This window comes from Culex pipiens, chromosome 1 (assembly GCF_016801865.2).
Source record: "Culex pipiens pallens isolate TS chromosome 1, TS_CPP_V2, whole genome shotgun sequence".
Classification (NCBI taxonomy): Eukaryota; Metazoa; Arthropoda; class Insecta; order Diptera; family Culicidae; genus Culex; species Culex pipiens.
The window spans coordinates 5,173,175-5,195,191 of NC_068937.1; the positions used below are offsets into that span (position 1 = coordinate 5,173,175).

General features: G+C 30.1%; 1 protein-coding gene across 2 annotated transcripts in view; it reads left to right on the plus strand.

Annotated features, from left to right (window-relative positions):
* Positions 1 to 3,274: 3,274 nt before the first annotated feature.
* LOC120424025 (protein retinal degeneration B) overlaps positions 3,275 to 22,017 on the plus strand; it is a 36,689-nt gene continuing 17,946 nt past the window's right edge. The window contains exons 1-5 of one of the 2 annotated variants that reach the window (XM_039588042.2): positions 3,275 to 3,720; positions 11,832 to 12,597; positions 18,782 to 19,182; positions 19,400 to 19,429; positions 19,590 to 19,665. In XM_039588042.2, coding sequence (XP_039443976.1) covers positions 3,643 to 3,720; positions 11,832 to 12,597; positions 18,782 to 19,182; positions 19,400 to 19,429; positions 19,590 to 19,665 — 1,351 coding nt within the window. In that variant the 5' untranslated portion in view covers positions 3,275 to 3,642. The remainder of the gene's footprint in view (positions 3,721 to 11,831; positions 12,598 to 18,781; positions 19,183 to 19,399; positions 19,430 to 19,589; positions 19,666 to 22,017) is intronic. The other variant, XM_039588045.2, reaches the window with a different exon arrangement.

Sequence of the window (22,017 nt, forward strand, 5' to 3'; positions counted from 1 at the left end):
TGTCAAAATTGTCAAAATTGTCAAAATTGTCAAAATTGTCAAAATTGTCAAAATTGTCAAAATTGTCAAAATTGTCAAAATTGTCAAAATTGTCAAAATTGTCAAAATTGTCAAAATTGTCAAAATTGTCAAAATTGTCAAAATTGTCAAAATTGTCTAAATTGTCTAAATTGTCTAAATTGTCTAAATTGTCTAAATTGTCAAAATTGTCAAAATTGTCAAAATTGTCTAAATTGTCTAAATTGTCTAAATTGTCTAAATTGTCTAAATTGTCTAAATTGTCAAAATTGTCAAAATTGTCAAAATTGTCAAAATTGTCAAAATTGTCAAAATTGTCAAAATTGTCAAAATTGTCAAAATTGTCAAAATTGTCAAAATTGTCAAAATTGTCAAAATTGTCAAAATTGTCAAAATTGTCAAAATTGTCAAAATTGTCAAAATTGTCAAAATTGTCAAAATTGTCAGAATTGTCAAAATTGTCAAAATTGTCAAAATTGTCAAAATTGTCAAAATTGTCAAAATTTTCAAAATTTTCAAAATTTTCAAAATTGTCTAAATTGTCTAAATTGTCTAAATTGTCTAAATTGTCTAAATTTTCAAAATTTTCAAAATTGTCAAAATGGTCATAAATGGCAAAATTAGCAAAATTAGCAAAATAAGCAAAATTGTCAAAATTGTCAAAATTGTCAAAATTGTCAAAATTGTCAAAATTGTCAAAATTGTCAAAATTGTCAAAATTGTCAAAATTGTCAAAATTGTCAAAATTGTCAAAATTGTCAAAATTGTCAAAATTGTCAAAATTGTCAAAATTGTCAAAATTGTCAAAATTGTCAAAATTGTCAAAATTGTCAAAATTGTCAAAATTGTCAAAATTGTCAAAATTGTCAAAATTGTCAAAAATTGTCAAAATTGTCTAAATTGACAAAATTGTCAAAAATTCTCAAAATTGTCAAAATTGTCAAAATTGTCAAAATTGTCAAAATTGTCAAAATTGTCAAAATTGTCAAAATTGACCAAATTGTCAAAATTGTCTAAATTGTCAAAATTGACCAAATTGTCAAAATTGTCAAAATTGTCAAAATTGTCAAAATTGTCAAAATTTACAAAATTGTCAAAATTGTCAAAATTGATAAAATTGTCAAAATTGTCAAAATTGTCAAAATTGTCAAAATTGTCAAAATTGTCAAAATTGTCAAAATTGTCAAAATTGTCAAAATTGTCAAAATTGTCAAAATTGTCAAAATTGTCAAAATTGTCAAAATTGTCAAAATTGTCAAAATTGTCAAAATTGTCAAAATTGTCAAAATTGTCAAAATTGTCAAAATTGTCAAAATTGTCAAAATTGTCAAAATTGTCAAAATTGTCAAAATTAGCAAAATTAGCAAAATTGTCAAAAGTGTCAAAATTGTCAAAATTGTCAAAAATTGGCAAAATTGGCAAAATTGTCAAAAATTGTCAAAATTGTCAAAATTGTCAAATTGACAAAATTGTCAAAATAAGCAAAATTAGCATAATTAGCATAATTGTCAAAATTGTCAAAATTGTCAAAATTGTCAAAATTGTCAAAATTGTCAAAATTGTCAAAATTGTCAAAATTGTCAAAATTGTCAAAATTGTCAAAATTGTCAAAATTGTCAAAATTGTCAAAATTGTCAAAATTGTCGAAATTGTCAAAATTGTCAAAATTGTCAAAATTGTCAAAATTAGCAAAATTGCCAAAATTGTCAAAATTGTCAAAATTGTCAAAATTGTCAAAATTGTCAAAATTGTCAAAATTGTCAAAATTGTCAAAATTGTCGAAATTGTCAAAATTGTCAAAATTGTTAAAATTGTCAAAATTGTCAAAATTGTCAAAATTGTCAAAATTGTCAAAATTGTCAAAATTGTCAAAATTGTCAAAATTGTCAAAATTGTCAAAATTGTCAAAATTGTCAAAATTGTCAAAATTGTCAAAATTGTCAAAATTGTCAAAATTGTTAAAATTGTCAAAATTGTCAAAATTGTCAAAATTGTCAAAATTGTCAAAATTGTCAAAATTGTCAAAATTGTCAAAATTGTCAAAATTGTCAAAATTGTCAAAATTGTCAAAATTGTCAAAATTTTCAAAATTGTCAAAATTGTCAAAATTGTCAAAATTGTCAAAATTGTCAAAATTGTCAAAATTGTCAAAATTGTCAAAATTGTCAAAATTGTCAAAATTGTCAAAATTGTCAAAATTGTCAAAATTGTCAAAATTGTCAAAATTGTCAAAATTGTCAAAATTGTCGAAATTGTCAAAATTGTCAAAATTGTTAAAATTGTCAAAATTGTCAAAATTGTCAAAACTATCAAAATTGTCAAAATTGTCAAAATTGTCAAAATTGTCAAAATTGTCAAAATTGTCAAAATTGTCAAAATTGTCAAAATTGTCAAAATTGTCAAAATTGTCAAAATTGTCAAAATTGTCAAAATTGTCGAAATTGTCAAAATTGTCAAAATTGTTAAAATTGTCAAAATTGTCAAAATTGTCAAAACTATCAAAATTGTCAAAATTGTCAAAATTGTCAAAATTGTCAAAATTGTCAAAATTGTCAAAATTGTCAAAATTGTCAAAATTGTCAAAATTGTCAAAATTGTCAAAATTGTCAAAATTGTCAAAATTGTCAAAATTGTCAAAATTGTCAAAATTTTCAAAATTGTCAAAATTGTCAAAATTGTCAAAATTGTCAAAATTGTCAAAATTGTCAAAATTGTCAAAATTGTCAAAATTGTCAAAATTGTCAAAATTGTCAAAATTGTCAAAATTGTCAAAATTGTCAAAATTGTCAAAATTGTCAATATTGTCAATATTGTCAAAATTGTCAAAATTGTCAACATTTTTAAAATTGTCAAAATTGTCAAAATTGTCAAAATTGTCAAAATTGTCAACATTGTCAAAATTGTCAAAAGTCATTGATCCGTGGAAAAAATAAGTTTTCAACCCTCGGTTTTTCCGTGTCTCTTTCAATCCAACACTCTCACTAATCTCCTTTTTTTTGTCTCACTCTCTTTGTTCTTTCCAGCTTCCTCCCACGCCACCAACCACAAACGATTCCTAAAGTTATGAATGATCACCATCGCAACCAACCAAACAACGACTCACTTCAAAGCGCCTGAAAGGCAGGCAAGATGTGTTCTGCGTCGTCACAGCCTACTACGCTGAACAACCAGCCGTCTCCACTGAAGTCGTCGCGCTTTGAGGGGAAGGAGGAAACAGTGCGAAAAGCTGAAAAAGAAGAAGAAGTTTTATTGTAACATGTGCCAAGTGGGGAAAAAGCAAAGAAGAAGAAAAGGAAAAGGGTGTAACGAAACGTGAAAGCTTGGGAAGAGGCAGCCTGCCCGGAACGAGCGGGAAAGGAAATCGGTTTCGACTGTTGTGACACCGCACAGTGGTGGTTACACATGTGATGTAACGTTACAGAAAACAAAAGGGAATTATTTCGTGTTCCATTAGAGAGAGAGAGAGAAGAAAAAAAAGTTGAAAAAAAGAAAGTTATTTCTGGTTGTGAGTCGCTGCTGTGAGTTGTGTTCAATTTAAGGGAAGTTTGTGAAGAGGAAAGAAGCAGGAGGAAGTGAAACAGGATACATACGTCTACGTTTAAGTGAAGGAAAAAAGGCTCGACCATGTTGATAAAGGAGTATCGCATTCCGCTGCCGTTGACGGTCGAGGAGTATCGGATAGCGCAGCTCTACATGATTGCGGTGAGTTTCGAGTTTTGTGGAGAAATTTGTTGGTTTATTCACATATTTATATTCATATCTACAAAATTTTAAATTGATTTTTTTGTATTTTATCGATGATTTTTGTGTGTTCTTAAATATTATTTTTTTTCAATTTCAGAATTTTTTGAAGGGGGTTTTCGCAAGGGTGACAAAATAAAATAGCGTAAAAATCAAGGTTCGAGGTTATTCCGATAATTCTATCGGCGATATTTTTCTTTTGAAAAATTTTTTTTTTTGGTTAGGCCGTTTCAAATATTTTTCAAAGTATAAAAACAAAAAAAATCACAAAACACCATATCTTGAGTTTTTTTTGATAAGGTCCTATAAACAAATGTAAACATTGAGTGTATCCCGCTTACTCCGATGGACTTTGACATAAGGTGTGAAAGGGATACACTCAATGTTTACATTTGTTTATAGGACCTTATCAAAAAAAAGTCAAGATATTTTCTGGAAAATACTAAAAAAATCTATAATTCGCAATATGGGTATCACACGAACCTAAATGGTGCATTGCATTTTCATTGTGTTAAAGTTTTTGAATGAAATACTAAAATTTTCACAAAATAACTTATTTTATAGAAAAAAAACTTAAATGAAATACGGTATTTTCTCGAAAATACTTAAATTTTTATAATTCGCAATATGGGTTTCAAACGATTCGAAATTTTGCATGCATTTTCACTGTTTTTGAGTTTTTGAATGAAAAATACAATTTTTTGTACAAATAACCGTATTTTCTCGAAAAAACTCAAATTGTTATAATTCGCAATATGGCTATCAAACGATTTTAAATTTTTCATGTATTTTCACTGTTTTAAAGTTGTTTTAAAATACTCAAATTTTCACAAAATACCGTAATTCTCGATAAAACTAAAATTTTCATAATTTGCAACATGGGTATCAAACAAAGCGAAAGAGAAAAAAACAGTGCAAATGCAGGTAAAATTTTACTTCTTTTGATACCCATATTGCACATTATGAAAATTTGAGTATTTTAAAAAATACGGTAATTTATGAAAATTTTGGTATTTAACAACAAAAAAAAAACTATGATAAGAGTGAAAAAGAATACCAAATTTCGCTTCGTTTGATACCCATATTACAAATTCTGAAAATTTGAAAATGTTCGAAAAAATACAGTATTTTGGGAAAATTTCAGTATTTACAAAAAAAAAATCTAATACTATTTAAAAAGCAAACCAAATTTTGCTTCGTTTGATACCCATATTGCAAATTTAAAAAAATTGAATACTTAAAAAACGGTAATTTGTGAAAATTTTAGTTTTTAAACTTCGAAACTAAATACATTATCAAAAAAGATATTCTAAGCGAATGCATTGAAAATTTAACATGATATTGATAGATTAAGTCAATTTTGAGATATATTTTAAAAATGAGTTATCGTCCGTTATCGGCGATAAGATTATCGCTGACAGAATTATCGAAATAACGATCACGATAACAATAGATTATCATTATCGTTCCGACGATAACAATAACCTGTATCGTTAACGTTAGACGATAAAGCTATCGATTAACAACCTTGGAAAAAAAAATCTGAAAATCTGAAAATCTAAAAATCTGAAAATCTTAAAATCTAAAAATCTAAAAATCTAAAAATCTAAAAATCTAAAAATTTAAAAATCTAAAAATCTAACAATCTAAAAGCCTAAAAATCTAAAAATCTAAAAATCTAAAAATCTAAAAATCTAAAAATCTGAAAATCTGAAAATCTAAAAATCTAAAAATCTAAAAATCTAAAAATATAAAAATCTAAAAACCTACAAATCTTAAAATCTAAAAATATAATAATCTAAAAATCTTAAAATCTTAAAATCTTAAAATCTTAAAGTCTTAAAATCTTAAAATCTTAAAATCTTAAAATCTTAAAATCTTAAAATCTTAAAATCTTAAAATCTTAAAATCTTAAAATCTTAAAATCTTAAAATCTTAAAATCTTAAAATCTTAAAATCTTAAAATCTTAAAATCTTAAAATCTTAAAATCTTAAGATTGAAAAATCTAAAAATCTAAAAATCTAAAAATCTAAAAATCTAAAAATCTTAAAATCTAAAAATCTAAAAATCTAAAAATCTAAAAATCTAAAAATCTAAAAATCTAAAAATCTAAAAATCTAAAAATCTAAAAATCTAAAAATCTAAAAATCTAAAAATCTAAAAATCTAAAAATCTAAAAATCTAAAAATCTAAAAATTTAAAAATCTAAAGTCTAAAAATCTAAAAATCAAAAATCTAAAAATCTAAAAATCTTAAAAATCTAAAAATCTTAAAATCTAAAAATCTTAAAATCTAAAAATCTAAAAATCTACATATCTAAAAATCTTAAAATTTCAAAATCTAACAATCTAAAAAAACTAAAAATCTAAAAATCTAAAAATTTCAGATTTTAAAATCTAAAAATCTTAAAATTTCAAAATCTAAAAATCTAGCATCGAGCAAATAAATAAAAACATATAAATATTTATCGAAGGTTATTTTGTAACTTTTTTCCTTCCCCTGCTCAATTTTTCTCCCGTGTACCAGTAAACTCTAACACCGTTTGAATTAGTCAGCTGTTGAAAGGTACCCCATATCTCAGCTTAGGATAATTACTGCACTGATGTTTTTGCCAAAACAATCCAATAAATGAAATGAAATGAAATATAAATATTTAAATAACAAGCCACAGTTTCCACATTTCCATGGAAAAAGTGTTTTAAATGAATTTTACACTAGTTCAATTGTGACGAAAACAAAAAGTTTAGCGAAAAAAAACTTTTTGCGGTAGTAAACATCGAAAGTTTTCAAAAATTCCAAAAAAAATTAAATCAACCTAAACATGCTAAAAATGATTCTAAACGCAGGGGAATGTGTTTTAAATTAATTTACAGTGAAATTATAATTATGTTTTTTGAAAAAAAAAATTTCGCCCCCTGATTTTTCGGGCCAACTTTGAAGGGGGGAGACAAAAACTTAAAAAAAAAATTGTATAAGCCTAATCTAAAAATCTAAATATCTTAAAAATCTTAAAATTTAAAAATCTTAAAATCTTAGTATCTAAGAATCTAAAAATCTTAAAAATTTTAAAATTTAAAATTTTAAAAATCTAAAAATCTAACAATCTACAAAATCTTAGAATCTACAAATCTAACATCTAAAAATCTAAAAAAATCTTTAAATCAAAAAAAAATCTAAATGCATTGAGGTTTTGCAGCGCGACTGTGTTTCAAATGTAGGTGGCGCCACTAGTGAGGTTACTTGCCAACAATCGTATGCCGTTTTGCTGGGTTGAAGAACTAATTCGATAATTTCTCATGATTCCTTGCATCCATCTTAATGAAACTGGTTGCAATAGACGAGAAAAATAAAATTGATTTAAAATAATAAACAACACATTTCGGGCACGCAAATATTTGTGAACTTTTTCTTTGAAAAACATGTTATGGAACACTAAAAATTTAGTTACAATGAAATAAACAGTTATATACATGACAACAGATGTGTTAACGTAAATTCAACATTTTTTATAGATTTTTGAAAGACTTTCTTGCCAAATAGTCCAAATTACTATCTTTTTCTAAATTTACAGTTATCTCATAGAATAATCAAACAAATATTGGAAAGTTGCACACCAAAATGCTGGAAATAATTTTTCTTATCCGTTGTTCATAGCCTATTAGGGTTACTGAATTTTCACGATTCGCGGACAGCGTGAAATTCGTGAAATTTGAAGATTTCCGTGAAATCCCGTGAAATTTATCAATTTCTCAAATCAATTATTTAAAATAACAACTTATCAAATATTTCATCTTTAAAATATAAATAAACTTTTTAAGTTAATTTGATTCATTTTCAATTAAATGCGTAATATGAACCATTTGAAGAATTGTTAGCAAAACATACTTAAACATGAAATTGTGACAACATGTACTGCGAAGTGCATGCTGCGAATACTTAAATAATTTTTGAAGAAATCACTCAAAGTAGAAAACATATTCTCGGAACCATCAAGTTATCACAAGGAAGATAACATCAATCATTTGATTCCAGTAATTCTCATGCCAACATGTTTTAATTTTTACAAATGTTGGCTTTTTCACCCAAAACATGTTAAAATTGACTAAACAAGTAATATTGTGATAATTTTTTGAAAGATTGCACAGATTTTTTAAATTGAATCATTTTTTGCTGAGTTTTACTTTTCACACCCAAATAATCGGGTGGATGGTTCCCGTGGAAGTTAAAAAATACCCCCTTTTTTGTTTTCTGTTCTTATTTTGAATAAAATTTTAAAGATTTCGTTACTAAATAAATTATTTTTGCATATTGATTTTTAATTTTGTTTCTGAAAAATGAGATGAAAATCTTAAAAAATATTTTTAACTCGCAGAAAATTCAAACTCTGTCAATCATTTTGACTGGACAAGGTTGTAAAATTTTGCTCAAATTTGAAATTCAATAAAATGTAAATGATTAAAAAAATGCAAATCAGCGAATTTATTAGTTCAATATCTTAAAAAGCAGTTTCGTTTCAAAATATAACTATTTTTGAAATAAAGAAAAGTTTTTTTTTATGTCACACGGCGTGTTTTCTGGGCAACCTTAAGGAGAAAAAAAATAGTCATCACTACTTTCAAATGTGTCTTATAGGAAATTTTCTCAGCTTTCCAATGCTTCTAAGAGCGAAATGTTTCATCGGGAAATTTCTGAGATATCTCTATTTTAAGTTTTTTCTTTTAAAATCCTTGATTATTAATTGGACACTTTTAAATAACAGTCCAGGAAACTTGTCAAATTATGTGTTTCATGTGTCTTTTACTCATCAAAATGTGCAGAATAAGACAAGAAACAACTTTGTAGAAGGTTGCAACCGCTAAACATTTTGAAAATTAAGTTTTAACCGAATTTTTGGATATGAGGGATTTATCAAAATATTAAATAATAAAATCGTATTGAAATATTATTTTTAAAAGAACAAATAGATTATTACATAATTGATGTGTACAAATAACACCGGTCTGCTCTGATCCAGCTTGGAATTAGCTGATACAACCGAAATTTCTACAGGTTTGAGATTGATAGGGTATTACAAGATTTTTATGAATAAATATAATATTTCCTTAATCAAACACTAAACAGTTGCATGGATACAAAACATGTTTAATACTAGAAATTAAACTGCAAATTACTGTTGCGAGCTTTAGGAGAAATACTTTTCATTAGTATGAAATGATTTTTTTAGTTTTTTTGTATTAAATGATTAAATGATTAGCAATATTTTAGAAGTTTATAAGACTCTCATCTTCAATCTCATCTATAAAAAAAATATATATATTTCTTGATTTTTTTTCAAATAGTTTGATAAGAAAGTGTCTGTTTGTTTTTTTTTTTTTGTTAAAATATTATTTAATTTTTGTTCAAACAAAAACAAAATGTTTGTGACGGTGTTTTCAGCATTCTGAATTGGAAGACTCGAGTTTAAGTGCTACTTTTAAGTGCATTTTCAACAGAAAACATTTTATAAAATTTAATTTTTATTTTATACTGATGAAAATATGACTTTTGGAGCTTGCTACAGTAATATGTAGTATATTTTCGATTTCAAATCATATTTGTGGCAAATGGGCAGTATTCATGATTGCTGAGAGTCGCAGGACTCTCGCCCTTTGCTATTAGTAAGTATCCAGCAAAGCAAAGGGTATAGCATGCATTTGATACTGTCAACTCCCATTCGGCTGTGTTCTCGTCGCTGTCATGTTGTAAACTGGAGTCGAGGGAGGTCCTGTTGTGAATTCTAGTTGGAGGTGGTCCGAAGATCATTGAAGAAGGTAGAATTCGCCATCACCCAAGACACGAAGGCACGAAGGATAGACCATGTCTTGGAGGGTGAAAGGATGATAGGATTTAGTGATAATACCACAATTTAATATTTGTCTTTCTCTCTTATTTCAGACAAAATGTCTGGTCCGAGTCCAAGGTGTTGCAGAAATCTTCCACTATACAGAATGGGGTCTTCCTTCTATCATTTCCTATATTCTGAAAAAGGTGGTGCCCCGAATGTGGACATATAGTTTATCACATTTACTCCATACGGTGTGAACGTGACATGCTGTATGTTTGCTCTTGATGCATTGGCTATTTTCAAAAACAAGCTAGATTTTTCCTATTCTTTTAAGACAAAATTTAGTAAAATCTATACATCTATTTATTTTTCTATTGCTATAACTTGTCTCTAACCCCATAAACTTTAACTACTCAATTGTTCTGACTTGGAATCGCAATACATTATTGTAGAAATGTAACTGCTGAAAATAATTTGGTAAGAAATTTGGGCATAACTGTTAATATGATTAAAGGTACGTTCAAACTGTTTTATTATATATGTTAGCTATTCAAGTTTGTTTGTCTTGTCCCATATTTCACAACTTCAGTTGTTTTCTAGTAAGCTTCTCGTTACAAGTTGATAGTTCTGAAGGTTTCTTTATTCTTTCTTTCTGTGTTAGTCTGTTATTCAATGTTCAATTTTATTTTACATTGTACTAATCCCATTTTTTCTCTTTGTCTTTTTCATGTACCTTGCGAGTATACGATGACCGAAAAAGTCATTGTATCAGCCAACGGTGTGTATTTCACAGTGAAAAGATAATCATGTCCAAAATTAAAGTAGACAAAGCCGCGAAACAGAACAAGTATTTTTATAAGTGCGTGAATAACAATCGGTCGTTGAAGCTCAAAAAATGTGAGAACAATATCGCGTCGTGGTTAAGTGATAATAAGGCGAAGAAAGTAGACGACGATTCCGCATGAAGAATATAGCGGAAATTATGTGTTAATTGCACAATGAGTGAAGGTTTGAAGTTGACACTATCAAAAGGGATTGGTAAGATGCAATAGTAATATTGCTAGGTTTGATAGTGTCAAAAGGTAAGATTAAGGAATAAGGATTATATGAAACTATATTGTCATAATTATTGTATTCACTGAAATATCTATCCGCTTTCTACCCCCAATGTGTCCTGCACTGGGGGTGCCTGGGGTAACTTCGAGTTGACCTGGGCCGCCCGAGGAATTATGTCGTAGGTGGTTCGTGTACTTCTCACTCACCTCTCCTCGCGGCAAGGTTTTCCGTAGGTCTACACTCGAACATGCAACATGGGACAGCATGAATCTTCAGCTGAAGCCGGACGAATGTATTCCGAAATTACAGAATTACAGAATATTTTCGATTTCAAATCATATTTGTATTTATGTTCCAGGTTAATGTTTGCTTAAGAAAATATCAAATTTATTCATTACAATTCAATAATACCATTAACAATCACAAACCTGCCATAGTTTCGGTTGAACAAGCTAAATCAGAGTAGACACGTGTTATTTGTACACAAAAAATATGTAATTATCAAATAATTCTTGTACAAAATATATTTTTACACTGTTTTATGATTTATGAATAAATCCCATATATTCAAAAACTTAGACAAAACATGATTTGCAAAATGTTTAGCGGTTTGCAACCTTCTACAAAGTTGAAGTAAAAGACACATGAAACACATCATTTGACAAGTTTTCTGGACTGTCATTTAAAAGTTTCCAATAAATAATAAAGGAATTTAAAACCAAAAACAATAAAATAGAGATATCTCAGGAATTTCCCGATGAAACATTTCGCTCTTAGAAGCATTGGAAAGCTGAGAAAATTTCCTATAAGACACATTTGAAAGTAGCGATGACTATTTTTTCCTGATAAGGTTGTTCTAGAAAACACGCCGTGGTCACGTTCAAATTAAGTGGAGATTTGTATAGTTTATTGAAGAATAATATATAATGAAGCATAAAAAGTAGTTGCTGTGATTTAAACATAAGTTTTTCTAAGTTATTTTAACATTTTTCAAGTTCCGCGAAATTCCCGTGAAATTTGGTGTTTTGAAATTATGGTCCCCGTGAAATTTGCAATTTTTGAGCGTGAAAAATCGCTAAGCCTATTCCTTTAGCTTCGCTGCAAAACTTCTATAAATCTCAATAAAAATGCAACTTTCTTAGATTTCTAAAAAAAACTCAATTCCCCCTCTCTTTCTCCATTTTTTTCCAGAAAAAATCCCGCGACGAAAGCAGTGGCGCCGGCAGCGGCGTTGAAATCATCGTCAACGAACCGTACACGGATGGCCCGGGCGGTGGCTGCGGTCAGTACACGCGCAAGATCTACCACGTGGGCAGCCACCTGCCGGGTTGGATCAAGGGTCTCCTTCCGAAGAGTGCCCTCACGGTGGAGGAGGAAGCGTGGAATGCGTACCCGTACACGAAGACCCGCTACACGTGCCCCTTCGTGGAGAAGTTTTCGCTGGAGATTGAGACGTACTACTTCTCGGACAATGGCCACCAGGAGAATGTGTTCCAGCTGAGTGGGGGGGACCTGCGGAACCGGATGGTGGACATCATCGACATCGTGAAGGACACGCTGCAGGGCGCGGATTACACCCGGGAGGAAGATCCGACGCTGTACTGTTCGGAGAAGACGGGCCGGGGTCCGCTGGGGGAGAACTGGCTGGCGGAGTATTGGGACGAGGTCCGTGGGAAGACGCAACCCACCGGGCGGAACATGTCGTTGATGTGTGCGTACAAGTTGTGCCGGGTGGAGTTCCGCTACTGGGGGATGCAGACGAAGCTGGAGAAGTTTATCCACGATGTGGCGCTGAGGAAAACGATGGTGAGGGCGCACAGGCAGGCGTGGGCCTGGCAGGACGAGTGGCACGGGTTGACGATGGACGACATCCGGGAGATTGAGCGGCAGACGCAGCTCGCGCTGCAGAAGAAGATGGGCAATGAGGGGGAGGACGGAGAGGGAGGAGATGAGGATGGTGAGTTTTGTCATTATATTTATTCAATGTTCAGAGAGTTATTCCGTGCTTTTGTTTAGGTGCATTTTGGCCGTAGCAGAAATATTGTTAAAACTCAAATCCGCAATTTTCAACGCTATTTCGGAGGTCTACCTTGACTTTTTCAATTAGATTTGGTATTTTTCTGAACAATGCAAATTTTCCCAAAAAAAAGGTTTCCAGTTTCTCGCGACACAAAAGTTACAAAGTAATTGGACAAATTTGTTTTAAAGGAATTTGAAATCTACCAAAATATTTTTTAAAATTCTATCTGACAATAAAATAAATGTGCTATTAAAATCTTGTACAAATCCTTATTATACAAAATAATCCATACATAAAGCAAGCATGTGACAAACTGTCAAAAAGTACGATTTTGTTTAACTGTTTGTCATAGTCTAATACCTCGTTTAGTCTCCTTTGTTCCGTCGTTCGTGAAGCTGCTTCAGGATCCAAACTTTCAGCTCTTGTATCGAAAAGTAATATTGTTGTAATTCAGCAAATGTGAACAAAAAGTCTATCCTAACCTTTCCCAACTGACGTGAGCAGAATAGACTCGTTGTTTACACTTCGATATGTGCCCATTGTCTTTTTGGTTTTGCAATAGAAAAGTACTTAACAACTTTTTTGAAAAAGTCATCGAACAAGTGCACACTGAAAATTAGAAAAAAAAAACAAATTTAGTTAATCAAATTTCATTCAATTTTCTTCTATACATGCAGCAGATTCAATTTTGTGAAAAAATGGGTTTTTTCAAACTACAATATCTCGGAAATTAGGGATTGGATTTTCAATGTCTAGAAAAAAATAATTTCCAAAATTTGGAAAATTAAGAATGAAGCCTTACACTTTACAAAGTAGAAAAAAAATGTTTTGGCTCTTTTAAAATGTTGGACTCGATCTAAAAACATAATATTTTTATTGATAAGAGCAGAAAATTACACAATGCTTAGCTTTTTTAACATTGAAAGTGGAATTTGGGCAATTCTCTACCAAAACCGGAAATGGATTTTATTTGTATTTTTTGATTTGGCTCAAACTTTGTGGGGGCCTTCCCTATGACCAAAAAAGCCATTTTGCATCATTAGTTTGTCCATATAAATTTCCATACAAATTTGGCAGCTGTTCATACAAAAATGGTACGTAAATATTCGAAAATCTGTAACTTTTGAAGGAATTTTTTGATCAATTTGGTGTCTTCGGCAAAGTTGTAGGTATTGTTAAGGACTATTTAGAAAAAAATAGGTACACGGAAAAAAAAAATTCCCGATTTTTTTATTAACTTTTTTTTTACAAAAACTCAAATTCCCAAAATACGTATTTTTGATTTTCGAAATTTTTTGATATGTTTTAGGGGACAAAAATCCGCAACTTTTGAGCTATAGAGAAACATGGTCAAAAAATCTGCCGCCGAGTTATGATTTTTTGAAAAACTGGTGATTTTTGGAAAAAATCGAAATTTCATACATAAAATTTTTTTGACCTCATTTTTTTATGCAAAATTGAATTTGCAATCGAAAATTACTTTACAGATTTTTTGATAAAGGGCTCCGTTTTCAAGATATAGCCACCGAAAGTTTGATTTCAGCGAAATATTTGCAGTTTTTCGATTTTTAAAAATAGTGACCATGAGTGACCATCTCTAAAAATATTTTTTTTGAAAAGTTCAGATAATTTGCTATAAAATTGTCTAAGAGACATCGAAGATTGGACCTCTGGTTGTTGAGATACAGCGGCTTAAAGAAAAAGAAACACGAAAATTGAAGTTTTCTAAGTCTCACCCAAACAGCCCACGATTTTCTAATGACGATATCTCAGCAATTAATGGTTCAATTTTCAATGTTAATACATGAAACATTCGTGAAATTTTCCGATCTTTTCGAAAAAAATATTTTGAAATTTTTTAAATCAAGACTAACATTTCAAATGGGCATAATATTCAATGTTTGGCCCTTTTAAAATGTTAGTCTTGATTTATTTTTTTTCAAAATATTTTTTTCGAAAAGATCGGAAAATTTCACGAATGGTTGCTGAGATATCGTCATTAGAAAATCGTGGGCTGTTTGGGTGAGACTTAAAAAACTTCAATTTTCGTGTTTCTTTTTCTTTAAGCCGCTGTATCTCAACAACCAGAGGTCCAATCTTCGGTGTCTCTTAGACAATTTTATAGCAAATTTTCTGAACTTTTCAAAAAAAAATATTTTTAGAAATGGTCACTCATGGTCACTATTTTTAAAAATCGAAAAACTGCAAATATTTCGCTGAAATCAAACTTTCGGTGGCTATATCTTGAAAACGGGGCCCTTTATCAAAAAATCTGTAAAGTAATTTTCGATTGCAAATTCAATTTTGCATAAAAAAATGAGGTTAAAAAAATTTTATGTATGAAATTTCGATTTTTTCCAAAAATCACAAGTTTTTCAAAAAATCATAACTCGGCGGCAGATTTTTTGACCATGTTTCTCTATAGCTCAAAAGTTGCGGATTTTTGTCCCCTAAAACATATCAAAAAATCTCGAAAATCAAAAAATACGTATTTTGGGAATTTGAGTTTTTGTAAAAAAAAAGTTAATAAAAAAATCGGGAATTTTTTTTTTTCCGTGTACCTATTTTTTCTAAATAGTCCTTAACAATACCTACAACTTTGCCGAAGACACCAAATTGATCAAAAAATTCCTTCAAAAGTTACAGATTTTCGAATATTTACGTACCATTTTTGTATGAACAGCTGCCAAATTTGTATGGAAATTTATATGGACAAACTAATGATGCAAAATGGCTTTTTTGGTCATAGGGAAGGCCCCCACAAAGTTTGAGCCAAATCAAAAAATACAAAAAATAAAAATGGTCTAAATCGGCCGGTTTTGTAGAGAATTGCTCATTTTTACTTTTAATAGTTTTTAATTCTAAAATTTTCACAAAATACGGTACAGTCCAGACTCGATTATCCGAAGATTCTATTATCCGAAGGTTTGTAGGAGACTTCGGATAATCGAATCACGAACAAAAAAAGAGGGGAAATTTGCCGAGAAGGGAAGGTGAAACCAAAGCGTAGAGCCCTAAGACGAAGTTCTTCGTCAAAAAAATCTTTTCATTTTTTCATTTTCTTGTCTTTAACAAAAAAAATTGAGTTCTACGACCCCATTTTAATCAAATTTGAGTTGTTGATTACCTATTGAAAGATAAAATGCATTTTTGTCAATATTGGATTACCGCCATTTTGGCTGCCATCTTGGACTTAAAAATTCTAAATGACTTAAGCGTAGTTAAGGGGTCATACCTAAGTGCGACAATCAAAAATTAGACAAGGAAATTTTTTTTTTCGTGATTCGATTATCCGAAGTGAAATTTTTCCGAGGACTTCGGATAATCGAGTCTGGACTGCATTTTCGAAAAAAAAAACTGAAATTCAAACCATGCGAAATTGTGTAAGCTTTTTCACTTTATTAAAGTTTTTTTTAGAAAAAATACTAAAATTTTCACAAAATATCGGAATGTTTTTAGAAAACACTCAAATTATCAAAATTGAAATATGAGTGAATGTGAAATGTTGTATGCCTTTTTACCCTGTAAAAGTTTCATTTTAGAAAATACTAAATTCCACAAAATACCGTAATTTTTCGAAAATACTCAAATTATCAAACGAAGCTAAATTCTTTATGCGTTTACACTTTATCATAGTTTTTTTTTTGCTGAAAACTAAAATTTCTCAAAATACCGTATTTTTTTCGAGTACAGTCCAGACTCGATTATCCGAAGGCCTCGGAGAAATTTCACTTCGGATTAGCGAAAGTTCGGATAATCGAATCACAAAAAAAAATATTTTTTTTTTGTTGTCTAATTTTTGATTGTCGAGCTTAAGTGTACCCCCTAAACTACGCTAAAGTGATTTAAAATGAATATTTTTGAATCCAAGATGGCGGCTAACATGGCAGTGACGAAATATTGAAAAATGCATTTTATTATTGAATAGGCAATCAACTATTCAAATTTGATTAAAATGGGGTCGCAGAACTCAAATTTGATGTTTAAAACAAGAAAATAAAAAAAATATGACTTTTTTTTTGTTCATGATTCGATTATCCGAAGTCCCATACAAACCTTCCGATAATCGAACTTCGGATAATCGAAACTTCGGATAATCGAGTCTTCAAAAAAATCTATAAAAAAGTGAGAAGTATACAAAAATTCGCTTCGTTGGCTATAATTGTTGTTTTTTTTTTAATTTGGGTAGTTGCGAAAAAATACGGTATTTTGTAAAAAAATCAGGATTTTCAAAAACAAAAAAGGAAAAAAGAGCATGCAAAATTTCGCTTCGTTTAGTACCCATATAGCAAAATTTCAAAATTTGAGTATTTTCGAAAAAAAAGGTATTTTGTGAAAATTTTAGTATTTTCCAAAAAAAACTTTATTAAGATGAAAAAGCATACAAACTGTCTCTCAATGGATAGCCATATTGCAAATTTTGGGTATTTGAGTATTTTGGAAAGAACGTGGTATTTTGTGAAAATTTAAGTTTTTCACAAAAAAAAACTCTAATCATGTGAAACAGCACACAAAATTTTGCTTCGTTTAATACCCATATTGCAAATTTAAAATAATTTAAATATTTTTGAAAATACGGTATTTTGAAAAAAAATTACTATTTTCAGAAAATCTATTACAAAAAGTAAAAAGCATACACAATTTCACTTCGTTTAATACCCATATTACAAATTTTGAAAATTTGAGTACTTTCGAAAAAATACGATATTTTGTGAAGAATTTTGATTATTTGAACTTTGAAACTTTGAAAAATTCGATATTTTCAAAATAAATTATTGCAAAACAACTGGGCAGGTATAGAATACCTTTTTTTTATTCAAATGTTAATACCATGGCTTTTAATTTCGTTTTTTTATATTTTATTTAATTTTTTTGCCAGAGTCGAGGGATTTAAACTTAAAAAAATGTTTGGAATTTTTGTCAACAAAATTGACTTTGGAGTAAAAGTGTAAAATCAAATTTGCCATCGAAAAGTGCTCCACAGATTTTCGATAAAGGGCACTGTTTTTTAAGGTAAAGTTACATAAAATTAAAATTTTAACTGAAAAAATCGGGTTTTAGTTTTTTTTTTTCAAATAGTAAAAAACACTTTTTTTAGGTTTTGAAAATTTTCAACAAAATTGCCTAAGAGACATTCAAGATTGGACCTCTGGTTGCTGAAATAATGCGAACAAAAGAAACAAGAATATTTAAGTTTTCAAAATCTCATCCCAAACATTTCTACATTTTGTAATGCCAATAACTTAGCAACTAATGGTCTTGAATTTCAATGTTCAAAAATGAAACATTTGTGAAAGTTTATGATCTTTTCGAAAAAAATATTTTGAAAATTTTGGAATCAAGACATACATTTCAAAAGGGCCAAACATTCAATATTAACCCTATTTGAAATGCTAGTCTTGTTTCCAAAAAATTTATCGATACTGTCCATGGCTCAAAAGTTGCGGTTTTTGTTCCCTAAAACATATAAAAAATTACAAAATTATAAAAAACGGATTTTGGGAAATTGATTTTTTTTTTTGTAAAAAAATATTTATTTAAAAATCGGCATTTTTCCGTGTCGATCAGAAAATTCCTTCGAAAGTTTTTGCATAAAAGCTGTCAAAATTGTATGGAGACTTGTATGGGTGCACCAATGATACAAAATGGCTTCTTTCTTCATAGGGAAGACCCGAAAAAAGTTCAAGCCAAAGCAAAAAATACAAATAAATGGTCAAAATCGGCCGATTTCGTATTTCAATCTTAAAAAATAATTTGAATTTTCTTGATCTACCAAAATTACGACGTTGCTTCTTTTACTATGTTTTACAATCTTTGCAAAGCATCTTAATTTTTCGTATTTTTTTCAATGGTGAATGAATCTTGTTGCAATTAATTTGAAATTGCAAGTCCTTCAAAAATACATCTGAATTATCGCTGCTATTGTAACTGTCGCCAAACAGTCTAGAAACGCGAACAACTTTTTTCAGCAGCATCAGTTTTCCTTTGCTGACTGTGCACTTGTTCTTTATCATTTCCGATTAACCCCGAGAAAAAACCAAAAAAAATGTCGCGCTTCCACAACTTCATTGGCGCCAAAACAATCTTTTTCATCTCTCAATTTCCTCTCTCTTTTCTCCAGATCGTTCCACCTCGGAAAACAACAGCAGCAGCCGCCAGTCCACAAACCAGTTCAACTCGATCGAAAAAACCGAAGAAAACTCGACACCGCAGGTGATGAAGAAACCTGCCCCGCCCTCCCCACCACCCCAACTCTCCCGTCAACACCCTCCAGCACCGATTCTTCAACCTCCGCCAAAGCTCAAAAAGCACCCGCCGACGCTGGACAGCTCCGACGAGGACGAGGAGGACGAAGAAGAGGATCAACAAATGGACAATCGCCGTCACGGAGGGCTGCGGACGAACCACCTGGGAGCGACCACCGGCGGAACAATGGCCGGGATGGGCCAGAGTCGGCAGCTGGGCGGTTCCAAGGGGCAGCTCCACTCGCCGCTGGGGTCGGCGCACAGCTTTGATTTGCAGGTCGGTTGCTTGGATCGGTGACAGGTTGCATGCGTTTGCGTTCTCCACGTGTGAAATGTTTCCGGCGAAATGTTTCAAGCGCTTGGGGACGCGTGGTAGAAGTTTGAAGCGTGTGGAAAGTTGTAACTTGAGTCTTCTTTCTCTGTCTAATCTGATTTTTCTTTTTGATGTCTGCAATGCAAAATTACACACAACAACACTGTCACCACCAACACAGAAAGCAAATCACAATAAGTTAAAGAAGAATGTAAGTTTTTCGTTTATTTTCCGTTTTCAAAGTAGTGAACTTTTGTTGTTGTACATTTCGTAGATTTGTGTTGTCATTTTATATTAAACTTTTGATCAAAATGTATTTAAAAATACGGGAAAAGTAAACTTCCAATGACTGTTTAAAATTTCCACAACAGGTTGCCAACTGGAGAATGGAAAAGCTGGAAGTGGATTCCAAATCGGGCTCGGAGGAGGAGTTCTTCGACTGTTTGGGTAAGGCTTATTTTTTTTGCTGTGTGTACACTTTCTCAAATATTCTATTAAAATTATATTCTTTTTTGAATTTATGACTTTTTCATTCCCATCAATAAAAATTCACGAGTTTTTTTTTTATTTTCCTTGCTGATTTTTTTTTCATTTGAAATTTCTGAAATCTTAACCATTTGTTTGAGTTTGAATTTTGAAAAACCCAAACACTTTTTTAAAGGACTCCAAATTTTTCATCGTCATTGTAAGACGATTACACAGCTCGACATTAATGAAGTCGATTTCAGTAAACGCTTCAATTTCTTCAAGGTTTGTTAGATTTGGGCTCCCTGAACTCGCTTCAATCGACAGCATTGAATTTTAGTGAGTTCCCTGCCAATTAATATAATTCGAAATCATTTAAGATTTTTTGTGTTTTTACTATAATTATATTTGTTGATTTTTTTTTAAGCCCGGTATTATAAAATTTTATTGAATCATGATTACATAAAAAAATTATAATTGAAGATAAATTTTGCTCAAACTTAGATTTTTCGGTGTTTCAAAATTTGGAATATCATTGAATATATATTCAATGATTAATATATATTCAATGATATCCAAATTTTGAATTTGTCACGAGATGCCGTATTTTTTTAAATGTTTGCGACGCAAAATTTTCTATTTTTTACGACATTTTGTCTTTGGTTTAAGGCTCTGAGAGGTATCATTACAGGTCGGCCATTTTGCGGCCATGTTGATTTAGACAATCATTTAAATTTTGAAAAAAGTTTTCTTTGTGTTGTTTGTAGGAGCATATTACAGATCGTGATTAATTTTTCATTTCTATTTACTATTTCAGTCACTGCTGCAAGAGGAAATGAAACTATCTACGACCTTACAATACTATTTTTTATAAGAGCCAAAGTTTTGGTTGAAAATATTTTTCTTTCAATTTTGCAAAACGAGTATCACTTTGTGACAGCACTTTAAAAAAAAATCTTGTGTTTTTTTAATATTCAAAGTGTTATCAAATACCAAAAATGTATTTGCGGAAAATTCCATACAAAATATTGGTTCGTTTGCTGACTATTTTTTATAATGAAAAATTATCAAAAGCGCGGAATTCGGTGAAAAAACCAATAATATTTAACACCAACAGCTTTTGTGTGGGAAACATCCTTACAAAATTTCACATCTTTTAATATCCGTTTTGTAAATTATAAAAAATTTCGATATTTTCCAAAAAAAAACGGGGTTTCAAATAAAAAAAAGTACTTTTATTCATATTAAAAAAAAAAAACAGAAAAGTATAATCCTTCCGATGCCAACGAAATATTTCAAGAAAATCTACCACGATCTACCGAAATCAGTTCAACAATACGGCTATGATCTTTTTAGTTAGTTTGTGTTTGGTTTTTAAGAACATTCAATGATAGCAATAAGTTAATCTTATTGTTCAACTGTGTTCTGAAAATTCATTCTAAGAATTTAAAAAAATACTGGGTAATTTCATAAATGAGCAGTTCTCTACGAAATCGGAAACTTTTTCTCCGAAAAAAATATTATCATTTTATTTTTAAATCAAGACTAACATTTCAAAAGGGCCAAATTTTCACGCCCTTTTGAAAATGAAATATTTTTTTCGAAAAGATCGGAAAATTTCAAGAATGTTTCATATTTTAACATTGAAATTCTGAAATTCATTGAAATTGCTGAGATATCGACATTAGAAAATGGTGGGTTGTTTGGGTTAGACTTAGAAAACTTCAATTTTCCTGTTTTTAAATCTTTGCATGGCAATATCTCAGCAAATATGGTATCAACAAAGTTCAAGAATGCAAAATATAGAGAATTTTCTCCGCTTTTCAAAAAAAAAATTTTTCAAGAGTGGGCATGGGCACTAATTAAAAAAAAAGAATAACTGCTACTATTTTCAAAAAAGTTACCTGAAAATGGCAATAACTTGAAAACGATGCACTTAATCAAAATTTCACCAAAGTACTTTTTAATTGCAAATTTGATTTTACATCGAAAAATGAAATTGAACAATTTTTACGACCAATATTTAATTTTTTTGAAAAAATCGGTATTGATTAAAAAATTCATAACTCGGTCAAAGATTTTTTGCCCATTCTAGAAATTTCCGAAAAGTTGGCATTTAATGTCCCCTAAAACATATCAGAAATGAAAAAAAATAAAAACAATGTTTTTTGCAAAACAAGTTTTAGTGACAAAAAGAAAAATTTAACATCACCAAAAAAAATTTCCGTGCATCATATTTTTTCAGTGTAGTCCTTATCCATTCCTACAACTTTGCCGAAGACACCGAATCGATCAAAAAATTCTTTCAAAAGATAAAGATTTTTAAATTTTCAT